Here is an 11,376-nt window from a genome sequence, read left to right on the forward strand (position 1 = left end):
GAGCAGTGAAACCCATCAAATGACCCCCGGAATAGTTTAGTAAAATGTTTAAAAAATAAACAAATTCTGACACACGTTGTGATGTCTGCATCAGACATTTTTTCTTGTTTTTCGGACCTTTCATATCTCTTTTTTTTTTCTTATTTAATCACAAAATTCAGGTAAGAACCCAAACTATTAAATTGGGTTGTTTATGCCTACTTCCAATATTTCTGTTCAAACTGGAGGAATTACTGTGAGATCAGGCAGTTGAGGTCAAGTGTGCTCATCAATTACTATTAAAGTGAATTTACAGGAATTTAAGTAAAAATGAAACTCTGATTTAAGCAGCATTCATTTTTGAACTGTAATGATTAATTAAAAAAAAAAAAAAGCAGGATTTCAGACTGATGTGACTGTCCAAGCATCTGACTCATGAGCCGAAAGCGCTGCATAAAAATTAAATTATTCCAAGGCAAAGAAAATATATTACTTTGTTTATATAAATTCACACATTTAGTGTCAAATGAGCAACATTTTCAGAGTTCACATTTTTAGATTTATCATGCAGATGACAAAAGGAATATGGATTAGAAAACAGTAATTGCAGTTCACACATTTCATTGTCAAGAGCCCCGACAGGCGAGAACCATCACCCGTCACAGGAGAATGCTGCATCTCCTCTTAAAATTTTAAATTTAGTTAAGGTGTCCCCTGCACTTTTTGTTCGTAACACCAGGAATTGAGTACCAGGAAAAAAATAAAGTGAACTAGCACTAACTTTTTTATCCTTGATGAAAAACTGAAAATTACACAAAAATGCGAGCCTCAGTCCTGTGCTCCAGAAGAAGCAGCAGCTTTACCATTAACAGTGTTTACTATGATTTCATGTTTAAATTGTGCACTTCATCTAGCCATACAAAGAAAGATAAAGAAAAAGATAAAGACATAAAAAAAAAAAAAAAAAAAAAAAGGAATGTTTATTCACACTCAAACTACAGTTTAAACAAAATGTTTCCAGCAAGAAGCTAAATTCAGCAAAAAGTATATTCTTTCATCTCAGGGAGCGCTAAAGCAAATGATGCAACAGTAACTGCCCTCCTGGGCAATCTTCCTGCCACACAACTATTCCACTTCAGCCAGACAGCTTACGGCCCGACTGGGCCTCTGGATCGTCCTGTGAAATGTTTAGCTGCGTCCTACTTCAAGACTGGTTTAATTTCATTTAGTTTGAACAAGGGCCTGTCCCATTTGAAAGGAAGACAGTAAGATTTCTAAGCCAGGTCCACTCCTTAATCGCAAACTGACACTTTGCATTTAAGTAGCCGGCAGTCAATATCAGTAAGAAACAAAAGAGGAAGTGATTACACTGCAAAGCGTATTGAAGCCTGATATAAACTTACACATAATATTTTTTCACTATCACCTGACACCATTTGTTCAGCATCTGTTAAAACTTAATCACTACCACTGTCCCAGTTACAGCTCACACAATTATTTCTGCTTTTTTCAATCTAGTCCACCTTCCTGGTGATAAATAGACTTTCTGATCCAGCAGCTGAAGTTTTTGGACACAGCTCTACACTTCACAGCAGCTCACTTAGGATGGAGGCACAAATTCAGCCCAACTACAGAACCCACCTTTGTGGACCCATCAAAAGATCCAAGCCTTAAAATCTGACACAGCTCAAGATGTGTTGGGGGTGGGCCCAGTGAGTGGGCTTAGTCTGGAAAGCGTGGTCTAGACGTTCCGCAGCACTAGTCCGAGTCTGAGTCTGAGTTCTCCTCAGGTGGACAGCAGAGAGTTTCTTCATGTGGTGCCAAGGTCCCGTCAGATTTGACGCCCATGGGCCGAATCATCTGCTGCCTGTGGACACAAAGAAGAAAATAAATCAATAAAATCTCTCTCTCACAGATATGATCTGCTGGATGGAGAACAGTGTTAAAGGAAAGCTGGATGGACATAAGTAGACAAAACTCTGCTGTGGACCTTTTGTGTCACTGATGTTTTTAAAAAGGGCTTTCGCTTGTACACGTTTACACTCCTGCACACACAACTCAAGGACCCTCACTAAACAACTCCCTCCCCTCCTTTCATGGACGCTCGGCCCTGTCTGGCCATCCTCCCCTCCCCTCCCCTTGCAGTGTTAGTTTAATTACAGGATCAGTACTCAGCCTAATCTCCTCAAAGCCACGACTGCCCCTTCACCCTAATCCAATTATACCTGCACCGTGTGTCACCACTCCCTCCAAGATGATTTATCAGAGCATTAGCCATCAAACATTTGCATCTATTTGACAGATTCAAATACAAATGGCCATGTAATTCCTACTGATTCCTGGAATTAAATGTAATTTCATTCTTAAACTACAGGTTAAAGTTCTTTATTAAAAAAAAAAAAAAAAAAAAAATAGAGTGAGAGCTGTGGGGTCAGTCTGACATCTCGTCAATCAGAAGACGTGAAGTGTGGCATAAGCAGTCCACAGTCTGATATCACTGGTACATGTACAATACAGACCAGGATGACAAAACAAACAAAAACGTGCCATCATCCCTTCCAATTAAGACAGGGAAAAAAATGTCTTCCTTCTTCCTCATAAGTGACAGAAAGGTGGGGGTGGGGGTTTTGTCTAGCAGGTGTAAGGGGTGGGGGTGCAGAGTATGTGCTAATTGGAGGACCGGTTAAACAGTTAGAGGAGCACATTCTTGCAGGGATCTGACCGATCTCCTTAGAGCCTGCATCGAGGAAGCACCTCTCTGCCATTGCTGAGGAAGAGAAAAAAGGGGATGCGGCCTCGGAAAGGAATCTTCCTCTTCTGGGTGCACGTGCCTCATTACAGCCCTCTTTGGTCCGACAATGGAGAGGTCGCCTTTCTTATGCCTGCGCATTTATCCACCTGTGTCTTTGTCTAGCTTTGCCTCTGTCTCAGTCCACTCCTTGTCTGAGCAACGTCCTGTTTGTCAAATAAAAGAAGAATAAAGTCAGAACGTGAGTTATTAAAAACCTTGAATAAAGGAACGGGAAATGACAAGTCGACTGTGTGAGCCAATTAGGTGATAATTAAGGAGCGGCGGTAATGATGCTGCTGCTGCGGCGGCAGCAGCTCTCCATTTACTCCAGCTGAATGATGCGGTGTGCAAAAAGTCCGGTCCTAATTGAAGCAGCATCTAAAAGGCAGAGATTCTTCTGACGAGGACTCGGTTGGCAGGGAGCAGGCTCACTGTTACTTTTGTGCAGGCGTTGTGCAAACTAACAGTCTCTGCACTCACTAAAGAAAAGGTCAACACAAATACAGCACAACCCTTTGCTCAGGAAACACTACATTTATAATTTGAGCAGGTGTAGTAAAAGAAAAAAGCATTTCTACAAGACTTCTGTGGCATCTATCATACTAAATTTTCCATTTTGCACAGATAAGATGCAAAAGCACATTCCCAGACAGCAGACTGCTTCATATCAATCGATCTTTCTGGTAGAGCATAAAAAGACTGCTGTGTCAAAACTTACAGAGATGGCCAAACCTTTCTCAGTCCATTAGAAACTGCTGTGACTATATTTCACAGTCTCACCTCACAGAACAGGCTTATGTGTGTGTGATTTTTTTTTTTTTTTTTTTTTTTAAACAGTTTTGAAAACACAGCTTGCAACTGAAAGTACTCTGGTACTATTCCAAGTGTTGTAAAGAGCAGCTCGTACAATTCTTAGCATGTTTGACTTTTAAATTAAAAGGATTTTGCAGCCCCAAGAAGAGCTATTTGAAATTTTCCAAGTTTGCTACCTTGACAACTTGTCAAACATGTTGGCCAGCTTCTCGGCTTCATACTCCTTCTGCTCCTCTGTCATCTCTTCGATGGGGTTCGGCAGTGGCTTCTCAACATGACCAGTGATGGGGTTGATGCTGGGGTTAAAAAAAAAAAAAGTTGAATGTACAGCTACAAACTGAATTAAACAATTTAAAAGGATTGACTGAACATAGATTCACTAATGGCAGTGCCTCATGGTTATTTGTTTTGTGATTTTTATATGTGGGATCAAATTAGAGTGGTTTGTTCCCCAAGAACAAAACTAGGAAATAAAAAATAACAGAGTAGAGGAGAAAAAGAATGATCAGTGTACACACAATAATTAAACATGTGACAACTTATTCTAATCGCTGTGCAGAGCACTCACAAAGGTTTGACGGATTTGTATTCTTCTGTGTCTGAGTCTTCATCGTCAGAGTACTGAGTCTCTCCTCTCCCTCCTCCGAGAAGTCCTCGAGCCGCAAGAAGTCCTGCTGCGTTTCCATATCCTGTGTACTTCAACAGGTTGTCCACTGCAAGACAGCACAAACACCAACGGGTGAAATGTTACACATGCACGCTGATGTGTCAAGATGATTATTTTTACTGTTACATGAACTGCACTCAACCAGAAATGCCACATTTTGCCATCTGATCCGCTTTGCCGTGCTTCTCTCCATTAGTCACTCACCGCTTTCTTTGCAGAGGACAAAGAGAAACTCTGCAGCAGTCTGCTTCACGCCCATGTCCACATGTGTCATAAGGCGAACAAGCTTGTTTCTGATGGTGGTGCCAACCTCTGGCCTGCTCTCCACATCTTTCAGTGGCGGAAGTACCTGAAAAAAGGAGAGATTTTAAACAGCTTAACAGTTTGCCACAATTTCTATCTTAATAAGGCTGTAAAGCTAACAAACACTGATTACCTGAGCTTTGATGTATCTGCGGATCTCCCTGTGGTGTCTGGAGCCTTCAGTCAAAAGGCTGAGCACTGGAGTCAAGCCCTCTTTGTAACTAGAGCCCTGCTTGGAGTGGCAGACCACAAAAACTTCACTGTCTCCACAAGCTCAAGTACTGGATAGATATCATTAAAACACACACGCGTGCGTGCGCGCGCGCGCGCGCGCGCACACACACACACACACACACACACACACACACACACACACACACACACACACACACACACACACAATCTAAGAGAATAAGATGAAGTAAAGACAGGATGACAGAGGAGAAACTGAAGGACATTACCTGTAACAATGCACCTGATAAACCTGCTATCATGTCATCACATTGCCATCTCATTACCATCATCATGCTATTTTATTCAGGCTTTCTACTTTGAATCAAAGATTAAAAAAAAAAAACACAATAAATGTGTACCTGGCTGGAGAGAGCATGGGAGACTGTACCCAAATCTTAGTGTCAATTACAGCAGGTGAAACTGTGCCACTGATTAACTACCATAATAATGTTGCAGTTCATTATAACAGTTTTTTTTTTTTGTTTGTTTGTTGTTTGTTTTTTTTTGGGGGGGGGGGGGGGGGGGGGGGGGTTATAACATTTTAGATCATTAACACATTAAAAGATGCTATACCTTTATTCTGGCGCCTTTTGCGACAGACGTTGAACTTTACCTTGTTGATTCTTTTTTCCATGAAGTCTAGCAACACCTTGATTGCATCCATGTTTTTCCCACCATATTTCTCTAGCCCTCCCTGGACGGGCGCGTCAATTAAAACATCCAGGCAGGACACAGGCAGGTTGTTCAGCAGGTTCACAGCATGGCTGCAGACAGTAAAAAGAAGCCGTTTTTAAGTTATCCAGATATTTTAGGATATTTGGAGAATAAAACTGAAATACCACAGATTTCATAAGGGCCAAGAAAGAAGACGGTTAGCCACAAAAAGGGTCAAAAAAGTTACAACAGAGGACAGGTTTGAAAAAGTGTGGCTGGATGAGATTTCGTTCTTAACCTACACTTCTGAACTTAAACCACAAAAAGCCATAAAAAGGACACTCCCTCACAATCATGACCAATAAGATCATCACCATCTAATGAGATGCAAGTTTGTAAAATGTGTAGCAAAGCAATATTTCAAACTATCACATCATTTGGTACTTCAAGACATTCTTTCTTCTTAAGTGTTTGAATCTGATTTTAACAACATTGCTAAATTGAATATTACTCAGTACATGAGGAGCAAGAATTTGGTGAAATTGTAAGCAGTGTCCATGAAGGTTATACTGTAAAAATGGACAAATATAAAAATAACAAATGTGAACTTGAAAATGATTTGGTTGAAGTACAATTAGGTGATACCTGTGTGCAAGTTTCACTAAAATCTGATAAGACCTTTGGTGGTGGAGTGATTCCCATGAACTGTGGACAGAAGGATAAGGGGTGTTTTCCCTGTTCCTGTTCCATTTTATTTCTGCTTTCTTTGTTTTATTGTTATTAATGCTTTTAAATCTTGGGATAGGATTTAAAAAAAAAAAAATGGGATGATCTTTGAGATGGTCAGTTTAAAAAAAAAAAGAAAAAAAGCAACAAGCAGGTTCACTGGATATCTGGAGAGAAGATTTAGGAGGAGCTGATTCCAAAAGTCGTTGTCAGTCTTAAGTGTGCAGCTCTCAATGTGGCGTGTCCTCTGACTAATACACCAAATTAAAGAAATGGTTTCCACATCAAAAAATTAAGTTATTTCTGTCTTACACTCCCATTCAAACAAACTACAGCTGGGTCGGTCAATGGGTCAAACTCCCACGATCAGTTCAGCCACTCTGACAGGTCAAAAGGATCATCACTCACTTTTACATGACGTTGTTCAAATTTCAGGCGCTGACCACACATTCTTGGCATTCTCGCATTAAATTACCATAAGAAGAAGATCCTCCCATCACAGAATGACAGAGAAGAGCACATAGATAATGAAAACAGATTTTCCTTCCCAGAGACGTGGCTGCAGTCTGCTTTTCGACGTAAATCACTTTCAAGACATGTCTGAGGCAAAGACACTCACTTTTACACACTGAAAGCTACAAGACACACACAAAGAGGTCCTAACATGCATAATACCTTAAAATCAAAAACGAAGGTGCGATCTGCTAAAATAAATTACATATTGAGATCAGTGAGGAACAGATACCCACCTGTGTGCTTCCTCTGTTTTCTCCTCAGTCTCAGTCTTCAGCATCAGCAGATGGCGCAGGATGGCAGCAATGAGCCGGAACTGTTGGTTGTCTTCCTGTTGAACCAAGAATGCGCAAAAAACACGGGAGCTCAGACAGACGTTTCTTTGGCATGGAGCAAAGCAATATGTTAAAAATACCTAAGCTTCAAGAGCAGCAGGCAGGAAGATAAGGCCTAAAGCCTCAATTAATCAATCATTCACCTGGCGAATGCACACACTATGGGGGGAAAATCTCAAAGTAGCTATTGGTATAACTATCGGGATATGCTGCATGACAATCATCTACAATACAGCAAAATATCTGTGTAACTGAAAAAAAAAAAATCCCTAAAAAAGGTAAAAAGAGGTCATTTTCATCATTAGCTCTCTGATTTCCTTCCCCCTGCTGTCTGCACGATCCACCATTTTCCCCCTGCAAGTTTATTTTTTGTTCACTTTTATTCACTTCACCCCAACTAACTAATTAATTAATTAATTGACCCACCACCACAAAGAGTCATGATGGAGTTAGTTTAAAGCACCTAAATATAAACATTAATATTTGGCAACAGTATATCAAGATGACAACTTTTGTACTACTTTTTTAAATAGAAAAAGATGAGTGTGGTCATTCCCAGCACCATCTGTAGCACATGTAGCATCACAGCTGATGATTTTTTAAGACAAATTTTAGTGATACTGACTGCCTTCTTTGCACAGCCTCTTTTCAAAAGCTGAAGCCACGCAACAAATTAGAGGGTAAACAGACAAAAGTGCAGAGCTTCAAGTTTCTAGGCTCAAAGTAAAAAGCTGGTTTAACAACAACAACAAAAAAAAGTGACCTGAAAATTCAGGAGTAAGGGAGGAGTTACCAGCCTAAGAGACGGAGGAAGAGGAAGTTTGGATTTCTAAAAAGAGAACGCTAACACGAACTTTAAAACTAAATTTAATGTCAGCAGGACTTACACTGCGTCAGGTGCTGCGTTTGCAGTCATGTGTCCCCTCAGTCGAAATCGTGTGAAACATCACATGTTTGAAATACCTCCTTATAGGAGACGATAAAGTCTGACAGTGAATCAGATGGAATTCCAAACTGTGATACAATAACTACATCACAAAAGAAAAGCATGTGTACCAATTATCATCCTTTTTCAACTCAAGTTCATACTGATTGGCCTCTGTGTGTGTAAGGAGTTACTTTTTCAAGAAAAGCAGCCTGACACTAAACACTGCTGGTCAAGAGGGGATATCCTTAATACATTCAGTGGTTCCACGTGTAGGTGGCAGCCAATCAAAAACAAGCTGGCTTTAATGCAGTAGTTGTCAAACTTTTTCTGGCCACTTCAGAAGCCAAAAATAGTTCACTCTGCGCACACCCCCAGAATTTTGTAATAAAAATTTTGTAATCAAAATATAATAAAGACGTTAATCAGCCATTAACGTCTTTTTTATATATATATATATTATATATATACACACACACACACACACACACACACACACTCACCTCACCACCAGTTTCAGACAGTGTGAGGTTGAACATGGCTTTGAGTGCTTCCATTGCTCGCTCGTTATCCTCTGCAGGTATGGGTATGGCCTGCGGATCTGGATGGGCAGCTTCATAGGGACCGACCCAGCGCACATCCAGGGTGTGCTCCAGTACCTCTGTCAGCAGTCTAACAGCATGCCACTCTCTCTTCAACACCCCCCTCACAGCAGGTTGGAGGGCAGACAGCAGGAAGAGAAGGCGCAGTGTGAACAGGCCCACTTCGTGGGGCCATGTGTGGGCCGTGGCCAGGCTGGCACACAGACCACGAACCAGCTGCACATCCACGCAGACCTGCTGAGCTGCAGGACTGTTATACACAATGTTGCAAAGGCACTTTAAGGCCTCCACCACCACCCTCTTGTCCTCCTCTGACAGTGTCTGTTCCTGAGAGCCTTTCTCGTCAGCATCCTCTTCCTCTCCAGCCTGCAGCCTCGCCATCCCTGCTAGAATCAGCATGCCTTCCTTGGTGGCTACAGGAGCTAGTACACGTTTATCTCTGGACATGATGCGGAGGGTCTCCAGGCATGTCTTCTGACAGCTGGGCTGCACCTGTCTCCCAAGGACGGTCAGCACACTCTGGCACAGCTTCTGCGAGGACGCAGAGACACAGACTATGACTATGAAACATATTATGTAATAAGAACCTGCTCGGTTAGATGGTACTCACACTCCGCAGGATTTCCTCCTTTGGGTCAAAAGTGAAGGTTTGGGCATTCTGTAACAAAAAGGATGCTCAGTGAGGACACCAAACAAGACCGACACGTGTTAAACCTGCACTATCACACATCAGAAACTCTATGAAACCTCCATGAAACGGATTTAATGTTTAAAACCTCAGAGAAACCCAAAAAGTTTACTTAACACTGGTGATGCATTAGCAGGCAAGGTTAGCATCATTTGCTCTACACTAGCGCTGTAAACAACGCCATATCGTTTACTTTGCTACGCTCACATAGTGGGTGTACTGTTTCTCTAACGATGCAAAATTTTGTTTGACAAAACCAAAAATTCTCGCTCTGCAGCCTCGTAAGACGTTCATTTAACGCGGAGCTAGCTGTGTGGCTAGGTGGCTAGCTAACGTTAGCACGGGCGTTTGTTTTGGTTGAAGAAAAACGAGCAAACGCGCGGCTTACCTCTACATTATACTGCTCCAAGAGCTTCTCGATTTCCTCTTCGCTGGCAGTTTCAAGCTGCGATAAGATGCTGTTCAAATCCATGGGGGCTATCTGAAAAGCACGGGGAGTTACCATTGAGTGCTGTGCAGCTGCAGCTAGGTGGATGACAGGCTAACTTGTTGTAGGTCTGCTGCTGTCAACAAGGAAACTCCCATAAGTGTCTCCATCGGCTGCAGCAGGGATCTCCTCCTCACTTTAGCCACTTTATCCACTCATATATTCCAGTAAACAGTCTGCTTTATCAGGACAGGACATGCGGAGTGAATGAATCAGAGTACAGCAACTCCAATAATTTTAATAAACATTTAGTAAACTGGAAAAACTAGAAAACCTGTAAAACATGATCTGAAATTCATTTTTGAGCTTCTGACAATTTTAAACCCTTTAATAAAACCATGTCCTGTCAGAGATTTGGGCTGTCATTTTTTGGTCTTCACATTGAATAATCTAGTGTGTACTGTGTATAATTTATAAAAGTATCCCAGATCCGAAAAATACCAGTTTACTGACAAATAAGCACCCATTTAACCTGACTGTCTCATCCATATTTTTACAATATTTTCTGGGCGGCATCAGAAATTATGAGTAGATATTCATTCTTATTTTAGATTTTATGAAGTAGTGGTCATGTTCAAGAAACCAGTTTGAGATGATTTGAGCTTTGTGACAGGGTGCACTATTCTGCTGGAAGCAGCTATCAGAAGATGGGTACACTGCAACAATACTCAGGTAGGCTGTGGTGTTTAAACAATGCTCAGTTGGTACTAAGGGGCCAACAGTGTGCCCACAAAATACCCCCACACCATTACACCAGCAGCAGCAGCAGCCTGAACAGGTGATAAAAAGCAGGATGGATCCATGCTTTCATGTTGTTTACACCCCATTTTGACCATAGCATCCAATTGTTGCAGCAGAACTCATCAGTCATCAGAAGCAGGCAACATTTTTCAAATCTTCTGTTATCCAGTTTTAGTGAGGTGGTGTGAATTATAGCCTGTTCTTAGCTGACCAGAGTGGCATCTGGTGTGGTCTTCTGCTGCTGTAGCCCATCTGCTTTATGGTTGTGCATTCAGAGATGCTTTTCTGCATACTTTGGTAGTAACAAGTAGTTATTTGAGTTACTGTTGCCTGGCCATTTTTCTCTGACCTCTGGCATCAACAAGGCATTTTCATCCAGACAACTGCCTCTCACTGAATATTTTGTCTCTGTCAGACCATCCTCTGTAAACCCTAGATATGGCTGTGTGGGAAAATCCCAGCAGATCAGCAGTTTGTGAAATACTCAGACCAGCCTGTCTCCCACTAATGTCACTTCAGTCACCATTCGTCCCCATTCTGATGCTCAGTTTGAACTTCAGCAGGCCGTCTTGAGTGACTGTGTTGAGTTGCATCTTACAAACAGTTGAACAGGTGTACGTTATAAAGCGTCTCCTTTTAAAATTATGTTTTATTATTTTTATATGTTGTCTGTGTTGGTCTGAAAATGTGCACCTCAGTTTAAAGCTGTTTGCATGTTTTGTCTCCAGCATTAGCTCCAGAGACTGAACATTTTCCATTCTTATTAGTCTGCTGAGTTAAAAAAAGAATAAGAAAGTTTTAATCTATAATAATAAAATATTTTCTGTAATTATAGGCATTCTGATTGAGTTTCACAGAAACTAGTGACTGCATAAGAAGTTTATGAGATGTGGTTTATGGGAGGGACTAATTTTAATG

General features: G+C 41.3%; 1 protein-coding gene across 2 annotated transcripts; it reads right to left on the minus strand.

The window, feature by feature from the left end:
• Window positions 1-140: 140 nt before the first annotated feature.
• Window positions 141-9,796, minus strand: ric8b (RIC8 guanine nucleotide exchange factor B). Of its 2 annotated transcripts, none has more exons than XM_030732001.1 (10): window positions 9,619-9,796; window positions 9,153-9,200; window positions 8,444-9,073; window positions 6,917-7,011; window positions 5,401-5,551; window positions 4,687-4,785; window positions 4,455-4,599; window positions 4,152-4,296; window positions 3,760-3,879; window positions 141-1,846 (listed from the first exon to the last, which is right to left on the minus strand). In XM_030732001.1, the coding sequence occupies exons 1-10, from the start codon at window positions 9,733-9,735 to the stop codon at window positions 1,738-1,740; spliced, it is 1,659 nt and encodes a 552-aa protein (XP_030587861.1). In that variant the 5' UTR covers window positions 9,736-9,796; the 3' UTR covers window positions 141-1,737. The 2 variants fall into 2 exon arrangements, with proteins under 2 accessions (XP_030587861.1, XP_030587862.1); XM_030732002.1 differs by having other exon boundaries at window positions 4,687-4,782; window positions 9,619-9,795.
• Between the last annotated feature and the right edge of the window lie 1,580 nt (window positions 9,797-11,376).

This window comes from Archocentrus centrarchus, chromosome 6, assembly GCF_007364275.1.
Source record: "Archocentrus centrarchus isolate MPI-CPG fArcCen1 chromosome 6, fArcCen1, whole genome shotgun sequence".
Lineage (NCBI taxonomy): Eukaryota > Metazoa > Chordata > Actinopteri > Cichliformes > Cichlidae > Archocentrus > Archocentrus centrarchus.

What these genes read in the sequence shown, in the direction of transcription:
- ric8b (XM_030732001.1), bottom strand. Translation starts at nt 9,735, where the DNA reads ATGGTAACTCCCCGTGCTTTTCAGATAGCCCCCATGGATTTGAACAGC. An exon ending in TACAAATCCGTCAAACCTTT is followed by an intron (nt 3,880 to 4,151) that starts GTGAGTGCTCTG and finishes TTTTAACCCCAG; the next exon opens with CATCAACCCCATCACTGGTC. An exon ending in ATGTTTGACAAGTTGTCAAG is followed by an intron (nt 1,847 to 3,759) that starts GTAGCAAACTTG and finishes TTGTGTCCACAG; the next exon opens with GCAGCAGATGATTCGGCCCA.